Source organism: Tenebrio molitor, chromosome 4 (genome assembly GCF_963966145.1).
Source record: "Tenebrio molitor chromosome 4, icTenMoli1.1, whole genome shotgun sequence".
Lineage (NCBI taxonomy): Eukaryota > Metazoa > Arthropoda > Insecta > Coleoptera > Tenebrionidae > Tenebrio > Tenebrio molitor.
The window spans coordinates 10,379,361-10,400,164 of NC_091049.1; the positions used below are offsets into that span (position 1 = coordinate 10,379,361).

Consider the following 20,804-nt stretch of genomic DNA (forward strand, 5'->3'; position numbering starts at 1 on the left):
TTACATTAAAAATACAATAACTTAACGATTCCTATTCTCGAAACAAATATCTAAGGGCACCCTTTGCTGAAAACAAACATGTTCAATTATGTCCCGATTAAACTTGATCTTAATTTTTTTTAATTTTGTTTTTAATCTCGGTTCTTGTGTCCTGGCTCCATTTAGAAGACATTTTCATTCACAAAACTTCCGCAAAACAATGAAAAGAAGTTTCACTAAAACGGACAGGTACAGTCTAGCTGTCTACACGTGTTTAGTAAACTCTAAAAAATAGAACTGCTTTCTATTTACTCGACTGGAATGGCTACTGGAGTGAGTACTGTACTATACTTGGGCCAACCAACAAATATAGTAATAAAACCGCCCACTAGTGCCCGCGTATTTTAAATAGCAGCTTTCAATTGGCTTATTCAAAACGTGCGCAGATTTTCGAAAGCCTGATGTACATCCACAAAAATTACTTGACGGCATCCGGCATCTCATTCGTTTTAACCTCGCTTCGGGAGTTTGACCACGTGTTTATGTTTTTTTGTTTTCCTTGGCATTTTTCGATTTGTATTACAAAATAGTTTTTTTTTCAAGACTTATAAGAATGACAAATGGCAAAGAACCTGCTTCATTGTGAAACAGGCTTCGGCGTATATCGTTCTACGCAACTAGGTTACATCCCCTTTTTTTTATTAAAGTCCTCGTCTAGAAATAGTCAATTTTGACTTAAATTGTAAATCATTTTACAATAGGACAGCAAACCGTCTTATAACTACCATAATACTCTCTAACTTTATTGCCCCTTTGTTGTGCAGTGCCGATTCAAGGAAGAGCAAACATCAGGTATAAAGTAACAGCCCCTATTTATTTATGGAATTATTTATGGTAGTTATAAGACGATTTTCTCTCCTATTGTAAAATGATTTACAATTTAAGTCAAAATTGACTATTTTTCGACGAGGACTTTACTATATCTGTTGGTTGGCCCAAGTATAGAACACCTATTTACACGAGGCAAGTACTAAAATCCAGTACTCGGTTTTAGTAACTCGTACGAGTTACTGGCCTCATGTAAAGCGGCTTTTATATTTATTTCAAAAGTTGTTAAGTCGAGCATGACTCCGAAGTACGTATAAAAGGAGAAAACCATAAAAGTGCTAAAGAAACGCTTGTGTCAACATCTCGCAAATTCTTTCACACGGACTCACAATCGTTAAAGGATGGGTCTTTAAAAAGAGACTTTTATTTGTTACTGAAAGCAGGCTTTTGATATTTGATTCAATATTTGTCAACTGTTACGGATAAATCATAAAACTTCTTGTAGATATATTTCTAAAATGTGTCTTTTCTGAATGAAAAACGGATCTCACTGACATGATAAATTGACGCGTGTACGAAGGTGGGTTATAATTTAATGTTCCTAGGACAAAAGCGACAAATTAAGAAATCCTTAAGCAGTTTCACACAGAAAAAATAGAAAATTGGCAAATATTCTTGTTGCTCCACTTTTTAATACTTTTCATTTATTACAATTTTTTTACACTAAATTCAATTGCAAAAGTAGAATTTATTGTTTCTACCATTTAATCGTAGAACATTAAAGTTTAATTCAATTAATAACTAAAATAATAAATATATTTTATGATTTGTCAAGTTGTATACTCATTTAAATATCAAACAATTCTCCAAGTTCAAACAAGATATTCCAAACTTGTGTTGTCTGATTACATCATGTTCAGGATATCGAGCGGTAGTATCAGGATGTGAGTATTTTAGGAAATGTCAGTCTACATTTTCCCGTTTAAGCTTATGACATTTACATAATGAATGCCAAACGACCGATTCACACTTTAGATGTGAAAGTATCAAAGCAAAGAACAAACATTTTAACAACGTAACAACCTGTAGATAGGTGTTTGGAAATACAGTTACAAAAAAATCTGGTATTTAGTGACGATCGGCAGAAGTCATTAACATTTTTTTTTTCGTATGCGAAATAAAAATAACTAAAAAATTACTGAAAATTTCCAATACGCTACTGAATCAAAGGTGATTCTGATTAATAATATAGTCCTGGTGGCTTAGCAACAATAATGAAAGATGCATTTCATTTTTTCAAGCGTTTGTCACGTTAGTTTGAATTTTGCAGATTAAAATGGTCTTATTTTACGGAAGGAGATTAGGAAACTACCTTGAAGGGCAACATCTTTACCAGGAGGCATTTCCTGGAGGTAGATTGCCAAATCAAATCACTGTCATTTAGTGTTTTCGAGAAAACAGAGAATTTTCACCTAAGAAAAGTTATTTGATGGGATACTTATTAATAGATTTTAGAAATTACAAGAATTCGTTTTCTGTAGATGCAGTCTCCAACATCACACAAATAAAACAATATCTTTTAATATAAATCTTAATATACAGGGCAAGTCACATAAGGCTTATTTCTGAATTTATTTTGTACGCAACCAAAAATACTAAAGACGCTGACCACTTGATACCGTTTATAATGAAATTTAATTTAGTAATCAACGTAGGTATGTAATTTGGCTAAAAATGTCAAAATGACGTTATCCTGTTCTGATTAATGAACGGGTCTATTTTGTAACTTATCGTTAAACAACTATCCGTCCGATAGTGATGCTCATTAAGCATTGGTCGCTATTGAACCACAACGATTTCAGCATATTTGGTATTTCTTAAATCCTATCGTTATCATTATAATTCGATAGCCATCGTTATGGCAAAAGTTTACAATTTTAGGTTGGATAGTAGCACAACGGCCAACTTTATAGTACCTATGTTCATGACAGTTCATGTACTTTTTATGTTTTTTACTGTCACTACCGCTCAAATGTTGAAAATGCAATAAGTAAATAACACTGATCACAATCAATAATAACTGATACGAAAGCGGCAAGAAAAGTTTGCGACTTTGTAAAGTTACAGCTTCCCCATTGTAGCTTGAGCTGTGAGAGTCGGATGCGCAGTGGTCTAACACTAATTTTGTCGCATTTCTTTGCTGCTTCCAGGGCCTCTTTATCGGACCTCTTTATTCAACTTTGCGCCTCCCTCACAGCTCAAGCTACAATGGGCAAGCTATATATAAAAACAATGCTCAAGCGTAAATGCAAGACTACTCAGCAACAGAATCAGCTCTATGTTGACGAATTAGAAAACAATATGTTCTTCAGGAATAATCAAAATATGTAATAAAAGTAAAAAAAATAAAATAAAAACAAAAAAAAATCTGGGGCAAGTGTTTTACCATAATTTGTACAATTTCATAAAGGCTGTGGACTGAGACATTGCTTATTGCTTCGTACAGGCTACAGGCTTTTGGTAACTGCCGTAAGCCATAAAACTCAGGGCTACTACAAATTTTAGGAATTTTTTGACTCTGCCGTTATCTACGTAAGGTAAAATTTCTAAAAACAAATCTTGTCCAGCCTCCCTACTAAGTCGCTAGTGTTTTCTGAAATTTTCTTTTGTTGTAAAGAACGGATCAGTTACATCTCTTAAATATTGATTTAACAATTGATCACGATCTCTATGTTTTGTACCGATCAGTTAATAATAGTTTATAAGAACTCTTTTCCAATTCTGGCACTACTTGTATCAATATGTCTCTGTTCATCGCTAGAAAAACTCGCAAGGGCAAGTTTTAATACGACAAATCAACACGAACGAAATATAGTGGATAGTAAAAATGCATACACTATTTAACGACGACAGCTGACGTCAATTTACGTTATTTAGCGAGAAGCAAAATTTACAAAATACTATTTGATCACTATATTCCTATTAATCACTAACTAACGAGAGATCCTTTAGCAATGATGATCGTTGAGAGTTACAAAATAGACCCGGAAATCAAAAATTAAATTCATCAACTGTCATTTTGACATTTTTAGCCAAATTACTTACCTACGTTGATTACTAAATTAAATCACATTATAAACGGTATCAAGTGGTCAGTGTCGTTAGTATTTTTGGTTGCGTACAAAATAAATTCAGAAATAAGCCTTATGTGACTTACCCTGTATAATTAATCAACTTAAGCACATAACATTTTTGGTTTACAATACAAAACTTTCCAATAATAATGCGGAATCTGGAAAAGTGTCCCGAATGCCTGCAGCGTTTCCACGTTGAATAGCAAGGGAAATCCTCTCTTAATATTAATTTAGGTAATTGATTTAATTAAATTTTATTTTCACTTAACATTTTTTAACAAGTTGCCCACCAAAAATGAACAAACCCTAACAATTACTTCTCCCTGACTTTCTGCTATTTTCTCACAAATGTGTAATGGTGGATATTACCTATTTGAAATGACCATAATAATATACAGACTGATTCACATAACTTTCCGACCCTAACGAAATTTAAATGCAGCCAGCAATACATTTTCCATTCATAACTTGATCCAAAATTATTATATTAAAGTTTTGTATGGTTTGGACATCCCTCACAAAAGTTTCAATTACAAAAATTTAAAAATGGCAGTAATCGAAAATATTTTTGTTTATTTAAGAAACTGATTTATCATAATCAATGTCATATCAATCCTTTCGTCATTGTTTCAGAATTATACAAAAAGGAACTGTCAAGTGATTGTCAATAGTGCCAAGAGTGTCCAGATTTCATTTATACAGGGTGTTAGAGAATGGTCTCCCAAGAATTTCAGGGTGAGTTTATCAGGGAAAATGTGGTGCGAAATGCCGCATTATATCGAGCGATCAAATTAATTTGTAATCGAGTCATCCATGGATTTGAATCCGTATGTCTTTACGATGTATGTCGAGATCTAACCTGTGTTTCGCGCTGTGTTTATTGGAGCGTGAAGTTCAAGTAACGACATACGATTTCGGATTCAGGGATAACTCGATTACAAATTAATTTGATCGCTCTTTACATAACAATATGACCGCTTTTGATACTACCCAGAGAGATATTAAAAAAGAGACAAATCGGTATCAGATTGTTGACAGCAATTAAGAACAAAATGTATGCACGAGAAACGTGGTAAGAACTCAAAATATGTGCAGCAAAGAATTTGTTACAAGTAACGACGTAAGACAGGAAGGAGTGCTTAGCCCGTTGCTGTTTAGCATACTTATGGCTTACGGACCGGAAATAATCAACAGAATAAACAGTGCGAGCAAGCTATACAATGCCCTGAATATAGTTTTATAATGAAGAAAGTATCAGCAAAGACAAAGATTAAAATATTTAACATTGTATATACCGGGTGTAGAATTGGTTTACGAGACATAGGATTTTACATGTAAAAATAAAAAGATCCAATTATTGGCTCTCCTAATAATTTTATTGCAAAATGGTTATAATGAAAGTTAGAGAGAATTAAAAGTGTTGCCTAATTCTACTCTTTGTTTTTTTCTAACATCTTATGGTACTCAAAGAAAAGCAAGAAAGGAGTTAAGACAAAAATACTAAAAAGCAGTACATACTAGGAATGAAATTTGACTTCTAAAATTATTTGTCGGGTGGTTTCACTATTATTTAATTTTCTTTTGATCTGACCTTCAAATGAACTCGTACAGGATGAATGAAAAGGTATCTTCCATTAACTGTTCAAACTTCTCTCCAATTCTTCGAATTGTTTCTATGGCTGAAATTGGTCGGTCTGGGAAACCTGAAGCAAATGTTGCTTGGAAGTTTCTTAAAGAAGATCCTCCATAATACCATTTAAAGAAAGAAATAAAATTTCATGCCTAGTAGTACTTTTTCGTATTTTTGTGTTAACTCTTTTCTTGCCTTTCTTTTAGTACCACAAGATGTTAGAATAACTAAGATTGAAATTAGACGGTAATTTTAATTCTCTCTAACTTTCATTTTAACTATTTTGCCATAAAATTGTGAGGGGAGCCAATAATTGAAACTCTTTATTTTTACATGTAAAATCCTATGTCTCGTAAACTAATTCTACACCCGGTATACCGGTTTTAATCTATGGTTGCGAAATATGGACAATGAACAAAACCCTAAAGAGCAAAATCCAAGCATGCGAAATGAACTACCTAAGAGCAGTTTACAGGTACTACCAGAAGAGACCGTATCAGAAACACAGACATCAGAAAATAATTAAATGTGGTGCCAGTACAAGAAAAAATTGAATAAAGACAACAACTATCATGGCTAGGTCATATAACAAGAATGGACAACAACAAAAAAGTGAAAGCAAAATGGAAGGCAGAAAGTGACAAGAAAAGAAAAAAAGGCGCTATAATAACATGTAATTCCGAAATTGAGGAACTATTGGAACAAAGAGATTAGAAGTGGGGAGAAGGTGTTGGCACAACATACTCGTATTAAAGAAAAGAAGATACGCTAACATTAAATTCATTAATTCAAATATTTCCGGATTTTAACTGCTCTTCTGAACTCTACCAAGTGCCTCTCAGAAGTTCGAAATCAAGTCTACAACACTGAATACTGTAAGGATTTTTTTAGAGCAGATATTTTTGTTTGTGTATGCAGAAGAACTATCACTTACAGTTAGAAATTTTACTGATGTGTATCATTTGCGTCTGAAATCGGGGCATTTTAAATACGCCTTTATTTGAATTATTATGGTATATTCAGCTTTGGAGAAGAAAAGAACTGATTTTAATGTAATAGAAAACAACACAGAAATCACGAAACACAACGAAACGAATACTGCTAATTTAACTTATATTAGGTACTTTTAAATATTTGTTATTTTAAAAATAATTCCTATTACGAGTTGCTATGTGCTTAACATAGCAATAACTTTTTTATTTAATAACTGTTATTATTATTATCAGAGTTATGTCTTTGAACAAGATAACCTCGCTTGCCATATACCTATCATTTTATGAAAAACTTTAGCGGTTTGTAGTTGTGACTCATAAAGTCATAAATAAACCTGACAAACGTGTCTGCTGAAGTATTACAAAATGTATTAAAAAATATGGAAGATCAAGACGGGATTGAAGTGGTTAGATCACAAAAAGTTCTTCCTGGAGAAAAAGCAAATTTTTTATTACGGCTGTTTTTCTGGTAAGTAAGATTAATTCCAAATGTTAAAAGCTTTTATAATTTACGTCAGATCTAACATGACTTAGTAATAAAGTCGTATATTATGTGACAAGGGAGTAAAATGTATCTTTTCATCTTGATTGCACGAGCGCAGCGAGACTCATAATGCGACGAAGAATGAAAAGGCACTTTAGTCCGACGGCATTTAGGTATTTTTGTACGACCTAAACATTTAGTTATTCGTGTAAAAAGACAACAAACAGCATATATAATCAATTCATTTTTGTAATGACGAACTAAAGTTACTAAATTTAGTAACTTTTGTCTTGTGAACACATCTTTTTACCGCGAATTTGGGCTTTTAAAAAGTTAGGTTATGGGTCACGCCATTTGTTCTGTCAAAACTGGTCCCAATCAAAGTATTGTGAAATTAAATTTGTTAAATTATTTTGAAAAAAAAAGCAAAGTTGCACTAAACAAATACGAAAAGGCAGTTGAACGTAACAATGAAATAATTTTGCATTTTGCTACTCATCCTCGTCATCGTCGCTATTTTCTAAGTCCGAATCGGAATCTTCAACCTAATTAACAATACATAATTGGGGATATGTCATGGATGCTAAAGTTTCCCATAAGCCTTGTCCTTGTCCTTCATTTAAAATTTTGTACTTACTTCTGGGCCTGAAGCCTGTACAGCACTTAGGGAGAGTTTTATTTTAGATTAGAATTTACCGAAAAAACATCCGCCACTGCTTCTACAATTTTGTACTTTTCGTACTTGCGTTTCCGTTATCTCCATGAGTACTTTCTTTTATTTTGTTGAAAGCCTTTAAAATGTGCTGGTTGGTCTGCTTGCTTATTGATGCTTTACTCCGTTTTGGCAATTCATTCATTTTAGCAGTGACAAGTGACAATAATATGACAATTTAAATCATTGCCAACTGTCTGATTTTCATTTATTTTGTAAAAAAATCTAACAAAAAAAAAAGTTCCAGTTAGTTTGTCATTACAAAAATGAATGCATTATACCTACTAGATTTTTCTTCTTAAGTATAACATGTTTATGTGGGGCATAACTGTCAACATAAGATTATTGAATGTATTACAAGAAATTGATACAAATTAAAACCGAATAGATAAGACAGAACTAAGTTACACCAATCATATCTTCCTTAAGCTTAGTCTTTAATTTTATTTTTTCAAGACTTTTTCGAAGAACTATAATAAGTAATACAAAAAAATGGCACGTAAGCATCCATGTTCATTGAGAGCACTGATGAAGACATTTTGGGCTGAATTTTTTACATACAGGGTGATTCATATAGTTTCACACATATTTTAACCGGTGGAAGATTCCGGTGTCAAAAGGCTCTTGACAATAAAATTTTGAGTAATACATCAAAAATTACCGTATCGGTTTTTTCACTATTAGTAAATGCCATTCTAAATTATTCCATTTTACGTCCAATGTATAACAAATGTCATGAATGACATTTCGATTTTACCACTTGTTATTTCAGCAACGGGAATAGTATCGCAATCTCTTTTTAAAAATTTAAAAATTCTGGATTTAGATAACACATTGGTAGTTGAAATTCAAAAAGGTATATTATTATACTCATGTCATATCGTGAGGAAGTTCCTTAACATTGACACAAAACATAATAAAACACAACAAAGTCAAAATGTGGAGGCGAGACGCCGGTAATTATGTTGATAAGCACTGCACTATTACTTGATAGTAATATTCGTAATAGTGTATGTACTCCGGCAAAATTGCCGTGCCGCCGGGTGGCGGAGGAATAGTAATAATAATATTTATTCATAGAAAAATGCTCAAGCAAAAACATTCTTCAAGAGTTAGCAAATAATATTTTAAAAATCAGAAATCTCTTATGCAGTTTTATTTTATTGGATTTCTCTTAATTTTTCGTGTTTATTGCTGAAATAATAAAAATGTTATTGTCATACAGGTGTTTCAAACTGCCGCCCAAACTTTACAGAACATGATAAATACTGAATAATAAATCATTAAAAAAAACGGAGGGAGTTTTTGTATGTCTCCTAAAGAGTTGTAAAGGCTGGAATAAAGAGATCATGTATCTAAACATTCTATGTGTGTATGTGTATTCAAATTATTTTAAAATGGGCATATGGACATAACTGACATAAATGACGTGACCGTGACTGACATATATCCAGAGCTTACTTAATAATTTCGAGCATTTAGGACAAACTTTTCTATTGTTTACCTTGGTCACTTGACTTTTAAATTTTGTACATTAACTATTTAATTTCTTGACTTTTGTTTAATGAATGGTTATAGTTCTTTGCATTTTTATATTCAGAAAACAAATCTCTGCAATACTGAATTAAAAAAATGTACAGTGCTATTTGAAAAAAAAAACAAGTTGATGTTCATCTGTCAAAAAGTGGAAGCAAGATTTTTTTAAATTTAGTTGGTATTGAAGTGTTTTCAAAATTATTTCCACTTTTTTTTTCATCACCCGGTATAAATAAACACTGGATGTGCTCTAAGTTGATAACATTCCATGACAAAAATATCACAAGCTCCTTTTCTTTTTAAATCCTAGTATGTATATCGAATGACTTGAAACCAAAACTTTGAATTGTTTTTTTCTGACATCATTTAGCTGGGAATTACCAATTTTTCTTAAAAGTCTACGAAAGAACATTGAAGAGGAAGATTTGCACGGACCACTTAAACACCATGAGTCCTCATTGCTCGGAGACAAGTTGGAAAACGCTTGGAATCAAGAAAAAATGACACGAAAGAACCCATCTTTATTGAAAGCATTGATCAAGACGTTCTGGGCTGAATTCTTTACATACGGAATAATTCATTTTTTTAGTGAAATTGCTCTGTTGTGAGTACTCTAATTAATCATTACTTTGAGATTATTTTAAATTATTTGCTAAATTCTAAATAATACATAATTAGAAGTTAACACTTTGGTGTTGGTTAAGAGTTAACGTTTTGCTTTTGGGTTTCCCCTTTTGTCAATTGTATTTCACTATTTCTCAAAACTATTTCATCTTTACGTCACTTTGACATTTAATAGAAATAGGAATTAGTTTTGAGAAATAGTGAAATACAATTGACAAAATAGGAAAACCAAAAGACAAACACTGTAAATAAGCAGAATTTTATCACATTGGTTTACATTCGTTTATTACTTTTATTACAAGAATAGCTACTAGAGTAGGTATCATTTTAAATATTTACTTAGTGGATACATTTTAGTGAGCAGTCCAGAGGGGGTCAAAATACCGGGTGTCCCAGAACTGCCGCATGATATTTTAATACCGTATTCCGGAGTGAAAATTAAGACTAAATTTTAAAGAATAAATGTCGAGGACCGTAGGGTATTTAAATGGTAAACTATTGAAATTAACCAATCGTGTGAAGCTTTTTCCAACCTGTTTTAAGGTATATTAACTAATTCGACTAGTTGCTAGGAAACAACTTATATTTACATTTTTCAAAATTCTTATAAATTTAGCTGGTCCACTGTACTTGACAGAAATGAAGTGTCAATGTGACATTATTTTTATAATTGCTGCGTTGAGGCACGCCACCCTAAGATGAAAGCGTAAATGTTGAGCTGACAAACGTTAACACACTTCTTAAAATTAGGGGAAAATATTGAGGTTCATGTTTGACTGGAATAATACCTTAACAAAAGCTGGTTTTTAAGCAGGGCAAAACAGAAATGCAATGTTTTTTTAGAATTAAAAAAAAGTTTAATAAACAATCAAAAACCATAATACAGCTCAAAATGACCTCCACCAATTTGAATACAAAGGCGTGTTCGTCTTATTAAGCTTGCTTGGGCGCCTTGAATCATTTGAGGTGTAATTGTTGCCAAAGCTTCATGCAATCTATCATCCAGTTGTTCTAAAGAGTTCACCGGTTCACGATAAACATAGTTTTTCATGTGACCCACAAAAAATAGTCTAAAGGTGTGAGGTCAGGCGAACTAGCCGACCAATTTATTGGCCCACCACGTCCTATCCAAGAATCAGGATATCTTCTATCAAGGACTTGTTGAGCTTGCTTTGTATAATGCACTGGAGCACCATCGTGTTGAAACCAGGGATGTGCCAAGAATTGCAATGGCACATCGTCTAGAAGATCAGGCAATTCATCATTAAGAAAATTGGCATAGACTTCACCATTTAATCTTGGAGGAAATTCAAACGGACCAACCTGAAACTCTACAGTCGATATTTTATCTGATAATCGTTTGTTTATCAACACTTGCCAATGAATCTCCTAAAATCCCATCCCACAGATCAATGCTAAACCGATGTTGAAATGCATTAACATGAATTGCAGTGGATTTTCGTCTGCCCATACATGATAATTATGAATGTTAAATGTTCCGTTCCTTGAGAAAAAACATTCATCCGTAAATAAAATAATTTTTACAAAGTTGGGATTTGCTTCATGTTGTTGCAGTAACCATTCACAGAACTGCACTCTGAGAGGAAGATCTTCAGGCAAGAGATTTTGTACACGCGTATAATGATAAGCGTGTTGTCGATTATCCTTTAGAATCCGCTGTGTTGAGCTTTTTGAAATGTCAAACATACTAGCGACGCTTCTAATACTTAGCGTTCCGTCTTCTTCAAAAGCCTGAAGAACAGCCTCTTCATTTTGTGGAGTGCGAGCCTCTCGTGTAACACCATCAACTCCTTCAGTTTGAGGTACTAAATTCCCCGTATTCCTAGCGCGATTCACCAAACGCAAAAATACATTTACAGTTGGATGTTCTCGAAAAGGAAAACGTGCAGCGTAAGCTTCTACGGCTGCGTAAGCACTTTCACCACATGCTCCATAAACTATGAGCATATCATAGTACTCTGCAGTGGTAAACATTTTCAAAACTGTTCACTTTTCGATTTTAAGAAAAAATTATACTGTCAAAATGACGTTAAGAAATGTCACAATGTATTTATTATTCGATTACAGCGGGCCAAATAATTCAATAGCTATTTATGCACCAAGGGTGTTACAACGATGATTACGCCCGGAGAACGATGGGTGTAATCATTCGGTGACGCCGTGGTGCATACAAGATTTTATTTTTCACCATACGTGTTCTTAAAAAAAAATAAAATAAAAATTGGCATCTTTGCAATTATGAATTGATGGGGGCGTTATGAATTCATTACGCCCTTCTTATTCTTATTACGCCCGCTTATTCTTATTACGCCCTGTTTTATTCTCCGGTTGTATGGACATGTTTACGTATTTCGTATCCTAGGAGTTATCATGCAATTATACTAAAGTGAAAAATAAAGAATTTTATCGTATTATGAAAATCCATGGAAATGAAATAAAGTAATGAGCTTACCTAATAAAGCAATTAACAAAGGTCTTATGATTGGTCAGCGAAAATCGCTTACGGTATAGATACTATTGGACCCTCGACATTTTTTCTTTCAATTTTAGTCTTGATTTTCACTCCAGAATACGCTACTAAAATATCATGCGGCAATTCTGGGACACCCGCTATATTACCATTAACTGCTGTTTCAATTAACATGTTCTTCATTTTAAAAAAATCAGTAAATTCTCTATCCACATTAAATAAAATACATATTTTAGGATATTCCAACCGTTTTGTCTGAAGAAACTGTTGGATTATTTTGCAAAAGAAGAACCTCTCGTAAGTAGACAAGACGCGTACATGTATGCAGCTTTGTTCGCCTTGCTGGCTACTTTATACGTGATCACGTTGAACTCTCTAGTCTTTGAACTACTCGTTTTGGGGATGAAAGTGAGAGTGGCCTGCGCCTCTTTAATTTACAGACACTCGTTATCACTATCTAGTTACACCTTTGTCAAAACAACCGTTGGCCAAATTATCAATTTACTATCTAACGATTTGAAACGTTTCGATGGCTTGTTTCCGTTTCTCCCTTTCTTGCTGTGGATCACTCCTGTTGAACTAGTTCTTGGTATATACATCGTAGATGTTACATGCGGTCATGTAGCAATAATTTGCATAGGACTATTAATACTAGCAGCCTTTGCTATATGTAGGTCTGTTCACATTAATTTTTGGTCCATTCATCATTTTTACATTTCAGGTTATGCGTCACAAAAAGTTTCAACTTACAGAAAGAAAATTGCGGTAAAGACGGACTACAGAGTACGCTTAATGAATGGAATAATTGCTGGGATACAGGTCATAAAGATGTACACTTGGGAGAAATATTTCGTCAAAGTGGTGGAAACAGCTAGAGAGTATGTAGTGAATTTTGATCGTTTCAATTTTTACATTAATTGTTATTTAGGATCAAATGCTTTATTTTGCCCTAAGGGCTTTCGGATCTTTTAACAATTCCAAACATTTCCAAAATTAACTCTTTTAATTCCCATCCCCCCTCCCTTTCTTACTCTATCCTTTCCCTCCTCTTCCATATATCTTTCATCCATCTCATCTCCCTTCCTTTCCATCCCCCTCTCTCTCATTTCGCTACATCCATTCCAGCTCGATCATCTCTCTCTCCTCATAGCACATTCTGCACCTTCTTTCCTCTCTTTCGGTCCAATACCTGTTTTCTCTCTCCTCGTTTCCATATCTGAATCTCGCTATCATTTTTCTTTCTCTTGCACTCTCCCTTCCAGGTTCTCCGGAATTTCCTCTGTTCTACACCTCTCATACTCCCTGTTGTATCTGGATTCTTTGATTCTCTCCTTTCTTTCTTGCTTGTCTGTGTCTTTGTCAGTTTCACTCAGCTCTGACCTCTACATTCATCCTTCTTCCTCTTGCTCTCAATCTTTCCACTTCTTCACTGGCATACCCGTTCCTCTGATAGTATTTCTCTCTCTACTTCTTCTCCGTGTTCTTTTTCTTTTCTCTCCAGGATTCTGTCAGTATAATGCACTCTTCCCTTCCATCTATGTTATCCTCAAACTTTCCTATTTCTTTCTCCCTTTCACTCTCAGCCTGTTCCTCTTACACTCTTCCCTTACTATGTAACCTGGCATTTCTCTGTCCACTCCTAGCACCCCTTCATGTTCTTTCCACCCCCAGATCTCTGTCCCGTACATTAATACCGTCTCTACCATGCTCTAAAACATCATCATTCTCCTCCTGAAATCATCTCCTCGCTTTCTCTCTCCTATTCTCCAAGCACATCCCACTACCTTGTTTGCCTTCGTCATTATCTCTCTGATGTGTGCCTTATCCGTGGCTCTTTCGTTGAATCTGTAGCCCTAATATTTGAACTCTCGCTTACTCGTTCTACTTTCCTTCCTTCCTACTTCCATTCATTCTCCTCACTCTTCCTCTTTCTCTTATTGAAGACCATTATTTCCGTTTTCACAACATTCACTTCCAGATTTTTCTTCCTGTTTTTTTATTTGGTACCATAATATGCTGCAGAGCGGCAAAAATGAAATATGTATATTCGAATTTCACAGGACTCTTGATATACTTACGTTCTTTTATAGACACTTTGTATAATGAAAACGGGAATCTTCCCAATTGTGTTTATTAATAATTACTTTCTTCTTTCTTCCCTCAATTAAGATAATATTCTGTTGCAATAAACTTTAGCTATCTCCTCAAATTCTTCTCCAACATTTTATTAAACTTTGAAAATCTTAACCTAAACGTAACAACATACCTATATCATTATTTAGATTTTTCTATAACGGTTTTTATTTTTTGCAGGTCAGAAATTGAAAAAATCACAACGGTATCTTACGTTCGCACTTTTATGATTTCTATAAAATCTTTTATACAAAGATTAATTGTATTTTTATATCTCATATTCGCAATTCTCACTGATATAACAACAACGGCAGAAAAAGTATTTCCATTGGCCGGACTATTTGAAATTTTAAGAGTGTCAACAATTGCAATTTTGCCTCGAGTTTTAGTAACTTTTGTAGAGGCCAGAATAACAGTGTCTAGAATTCAAGAATTTTTGCTCAGTGATTATGAATATAAAGAAAATATTAAAGTCAAGAAAGTCAAACGAACCACTGAAGAGCTTATATTTTCTGGCGCTAACGGTACTTACGATAATAAAATCATATCTGATTCCAAACACCTTAGAAAGGGAATTCTTGCAAGAGATATTAGTGTTAAATGGAATCCGTCCTCAACAAGTTACGCTTTAGAAAAATTGACCTTAAGTGTCTCTCCAAGACAATTAATTGCTATTGTTGGGGCGGCTGGTAGTGGAAAAACAACTGTATTGAACACAATTTTAAAAGAAATTCCATTATTGAATGGAACACTGGAGGTAAGAGGAACGATATCCTACAGTTCTCAAGAAGCTTGGATTTTTGCATCCACCATAAAACAAAATATTTTATTTGGACAAGCTCTGGACGCTAATAAATACCGCAAAGTTGTAAAAGTATGCGCTTTGGAACACGACTTTTCCCTTTTTCCTTATGGTGAAAACACTGTGGTGGGTGAAAGAGGTGTGATGCTGAGTGGAGGTCAAAAAGCTCGGATTAATTTAGCCAGGGCTGTTTACACAGATGCAGATATCTATCTCTTGGATGATCCTCTAGCTGCTGTGGATGCTCATGTGGCCACACACTTATTCAATGAATGCATCTTGGGATATTTAAAAGAGAAATGCGTCATTTTAGTGACCCATCAAATCCAATATCTTGACAAAGCAAACAGAATTTATTTGTTGGAGAAGGGACACGTTGCTGCTGAAGGACGGTACGATGAACTGACAACTCAACAAAACGAAATCTTCCTCAAGATCGCTCAACAAGATAGTGATACACAAAGAGCTGAATCCAACGCTGAAACAGAAACAATTCCTTTGAACGAGTCTAAGAATTTTGCAAAATCCAAAATCGAAGAATCTAATCTTACTGTGAATAATGGTTTTAAAGGTTACTTTACAAACGATGGTAACTGGATTTTTACTGTTGCTTTTTTCCTACTATGCGTTTTGTTACAAGCTCTTTGTTTGTTTTCTGATTATATGGTTGTTGTATATGTTGATTTGGCACAGGAGCAAGACAAGAACAACACTATTGTTAGTGTCAATTTAGACAAAGAAAAACCAGTCAAGTTTTTCACGCTTAACAGCTGCTTGTACATTTATGGTGCTTTAATAATTACTATCGTCATAGTAACTGGAATACGTGCTTTGGTATATGTCAAATTTTCAATGCAAGTTGCAAGGAAACTGCACACGAAAATGTTTCTGCAAATTATTCGTGGAGCTATGAAATTCTTTGATACACATCAGTCGGGTGAAATTCTAAATAGATTTGCCGAAGACGTGGGAACAGTAGACGAAAACCTTCCTTTGGCCTTAATGGAAACAGTTCAAAGTTTTTTCACTCTAATTGGTGTCCTAATTTTAATCTCGATTTTGAACTATTGGTTAATCATTGCCATGGTCGTGCTCGTAATTCTATTCGTTTTCTTCGCATGGATTATTATACCGGTTAGTCGAACCATAAATAAAATAGAAGCAAGAAGTGAGTATAGACAACGATTTCAATCCTAATTAAAAGAATCGAACAATTTTAGGAAGAGGTCCTGTTGTTTCGCACCTGGCCTCTTCTTTGCAAGGACTCACCTCCGTTAAGGCATTCAACGTCCAAAAAATATTAGTTGGGGAATTTGACAAGCACCAAGATCGACACAGTTCTGCTCTTTATATGCTTCTGGCGTGTCATGCTACTATAAGGTTTTGGGTAGACATGACATGTGCCATTTATATTGCAGTAGTGACTTTTAGCTCTTTTCTTGTGGAAGGTAGAGGTCTTGGATTCTCTCATGGGCTGTGACCTTGGAAATATCTCCGCGAAGGCGGAGCATTAAACCAGTGAAAAACATTCCACTATCGATGTTTTCCGGTCGGTTTGTAGCGCTTACTAGAGACCGACCGATATTCGTCGTTTGCGCAGATATAACTCACAGCCCATGAGAAAATCCAAGACTTCTAACACCTTCATTTAGTAAAAAACAAAGATAAAGTGTTAACTGACATTGCATTCTTATGTGTGTTATAATTTTTTTAGGTGCTTCTGTTAGCTTTATTGGCCTTGCCATTACCCAGTCTACCATTATGACAGTAATGTCGTCCTTTCTTATGAAAGACTGGAGTGAAGTGGACACTAGTATTGTGTCGGTTGAACGTATCTTACAGTACACAAAAAATATAGCAGAAGGCGATCTTGGATCTCGAGATGTTCCAAAACATTGGCCTCAAGAAGGACATATTGAGTTTCGGTCAGTCTCTTTACGCTATGACCCAGACGATTCACCAATTCTAAATAAAATATCATTTAATGTAAAACCTAGAGAAAAAATAGGAGTTATCGGAAGGACCGGAGCTGGTAAATCTTCATTGATTTCAGTTCTCTATCGCTTGTACCCATTCGATGGACAAGTGGTAATCGATGGTGTCGACACCAAAGAGATATCGTTAACGTCACTACGTTCAGTGATTTCAATAGTTCCACAAAATCCTGTTTTATTTTCGGAAACTTTGCGAAAAAACTTGGATCCGTTAAATGAACACAGTGACGTCGATATTTGGAATGCTTTGGAACAAGTTGAACTGAAAGATGCGATTTCTGAATTACCTTCTGGTCTAGAAACATCTGTTAGTGAAGGAGGCTCAAATTTTAGTGTTGGACAAAAACAACTGTTGTGTTTGGTCCGCGCTATCTTAAAAGATAGCAAAATTATCATTTTGGATGAAGCCACCGCTAACATCGATTTTAAGAGTGATGAGTTAATCCAGGCAACTGTCAGAAGAAGGTTTAAGGATTGCACCATAATAACTGTAGCACATCGATTAATGACAGTGATGGATTCTGATAAGATACTTGTTATGGACTCTGGACAGGTTGTGGAATTTGATCATCCGTATCATTTACTGCAAAATTCGAATGGATTTTTTTATAAATATGTTCATAAAAGTGCTGAGACAATTGCAGAAAGTTTAATAAACATAGCTGAAAAGGTAGAACTGATGTTTATATGTATTGAAAACGAATTATCAATATTTGTTGTAGAGCTATTTTAAGAAGATCTCATAAGAATGCTGTTTTACACCCACAAATTAATTTCATCTTTGGCGGTAGTGCCCTGTGGATATTAGTTAATATGTATGTTATTAAATATTTAATATAAGATTTAAATTATAATAAAAATGATATGTAGAATTTGATATTATTTTAAATTATAATAAAAACAATAATTAAGGCTAAATTGGTGTGATGAACTCTGTCACTTCTAGGTGTTACCAGTAGAAAAATTGTTCAAAAATACTCGTTACTACAGAAAATTGTTATTGAGAAGCACTTCCTAACAATTTCTGGTCACATCTACAAATTTACTCTCCAACAAATCAGTCCCTCGGCTTCGCCTCGTGCCTGAAATTAGTTGTCGTGCTGGAAAATACACCTCCCGTACTCTAACGTAAATAACTATTCCGCAAATTCATTGGGACTTTCTGTGGACCATATTTATACAGGCTGTCTCAGCTAAGACTTTCGAGTCTAATAACTCAGTTATTTTCCAGCGGATTTTTGTGAAATTTAAAATGCAGATATTTTAGAATGTGAAGAATAAAATCCCATTAATGCAATCACCCAAGTCTTAAAAACGTAATTTTTACATGCCTTTTTAAATTGTTGAATGACTTAAGATTTACATCAAAAAATTGATCGTCAATAAAAAATGCTGTAGGGAAAAACTCGTCCTTGAAAGACGTCTGGTTTGCAAGAAAAAAGCAAAAAACTGTGTTAAACGTGGCTGCAAATGCAAAAACGTAGACGCGTATGAAACAAACGCGCAATTGTGCAGAATTTTGGTCATCCCTTTTCGCAGAAGCGCAGGTGACATATTTGACGTTTATCTTGCTAACCTTACAAATACTTACAAAGCTAAAGACAACATTTGGACGTAATTTATTATACTGGATGCTTTAATTCTTCCATAAAGGACTAAAACACGATCCGGATATTTTAGCAAGGTAATTTATTTCACGTACGCTTCCTGTGTCTTCAAATAAATTGACGACTCTCTTAACCTTACATTTTGTAAAGCCTACATTTGGATAGTGTTCCACGAGAAAACGAACGGTGTCACTGAAGTTATTACGACACTCTCCATAGGCAATTTTTTTTTCCTTTTTCAACAATATTGAAATTTCTGCCGCTGTAGTCTATTTTTAGAGTATTTTCAATAAATTTTCACAATTTGACGTTTCTAATAAAGCGCGCCCAATTTTGACAGACTTTAAAGGGTGTACAAAATGTTGTTTGGCAATTAATCATCAATTGTTTCAAAAGGTAACTGCTCAAATACCTTCAAATTTTACATTAAATTTTTAACTACAAAATCTAATCTTTTCGTTGAATCAGACAAGTGATTTACTTAATTGTTTGTGTAGACCCCTATTTTTTAATGTCTAACAATCTAATAATAATCGCGCATAATTTTCGATAAAGGAAACATGTGTTAAAATTACATTTTTTAACTTGAGGTAATTTTATTATTACTAATTGAACCTTCACGGTCTAAAATATCTGCATTTTAAATTTCATAAAAATCCGTTGGCAAATAACCGAGGCTCAAAAGTCTTAGCTGAGACACCCTGTATGTAGATGAATCAGAGCTTACTCTAATTCCGAATTTATTCGAAGGCAAGGTACTACTGTATAATAAATAACACTATTGTCCTATGAGTGTATCGTAGAACTTAACCTGTAAAAAAATCAAATCAAAAACTTAGTAAAGCAGAAGTGAGTGAGTATTTTTTCTCTTCTGTAAATAAGTTTTTTAATTTAGATAATTTTTTACCGTGAGATTGAAAAAAAAATTGAGTTGGCTGTGACCCGAGCTGTGACCAAAAATTTCAGTTGGCAATTCGTTAAGATTTCAATTATTAAATATCAGTCTTAAAAGTTAGATTAGTGACTTTGAGAACGTTGAAATCTTGATTTTCGTAAAGGTGTGAATTATGTTAGACCTGTCGGTTGTAAAAGAATTTCCTCACTTAGTGCAATGAAACAATGAGATTTAAAACATAATGTTACTCTTCGCTTCATGTTTTCAAATAACCTTTGCAAAGTCGAGACGTCAATTAAATTGCAGGTATCAGTAATTACTTGCGTTAATTCGGGAATTGTGTCAGGCCTGTTTTTCAACACGTTGTTTTTCAGGTATGGAAAAACGAAATAATCAAGACAAGTTGTTGGTAAGTGTCTTGAAAGTCCGGAAACTTTTGTTGAAATTCCTCAAAAACTCGAGGTGTCGAATAAGACCATTCGCCGTTTTCAAGTCTCTTCTCTTCTCCATTTGTGAAGTAACACTGCACAATGAAAATTTTTTGCTCTAAAGTGAACATATTGTAATAGCAAATTTTAATAGTCAGTAATTAATAATGACAGTTACTATTGTAATGACATCTGATGACATTTGAATTAAATTTTTACCAACTGTTGCGTATTAATCACGGCCCTCTCGATTTTTTTTATTTTCGATCGCGCGGTATAATAGGATCATCACTCCAAGTTGAACAAGAAAGTTGTTTCAGATTGTTACCTCCCACATGTAGATGTTGTGGATTAAAATTTTATTGCATCAGAGTAGGCGAAATCTAAACTACTCGTACTTAATATTTAACAAACTTTGCCAAGAAGGATCAACATTAATTTTTTATCAAACACATGGGAATTCTTCCTCTACCAAATGCAAATCTGTTTACCTTTAAAAAAACTTTTTAAAACGAAAACAAAAATTACCTACTAC

General features: G+C 34.0%; 1 protein-coding gene across 1 annotated transcript; it reads left to right on the plus strand.

Moving 5' to 3' along the window:
* Positions 1-6,893: 6,893 nt before the first annotated feature.
* On the plus strand, positions 6,894-18,139 carry LOC138129724 (probable multidrug resistance-associated protein lethal(2)03659). The gene is made up of 8 exons (XM_069046002.1): positions 6,894-7,032; positions 9,666-9,899; positions 12,647-13,080; positions 13,132-13,288; positions 14,724-16,513; positions 16,566-16,793; positions 17,060-18,009; positions 18,062-18,139. The coding sequence occupies exons 1-8, from the start codon at positions 6,944-6,946 to the stop codon at positions 18,083-18,085; spliced, it is 3,906 nt and encodes a 1,301-aa protein (XP_068902103.1). The 5' UTR covers positions 6,894-6,943; the 3' UTR covers positions 18,086-18,139.
* Positions 18,140-20,804: the final 2,665 nt, after the last annotated feature.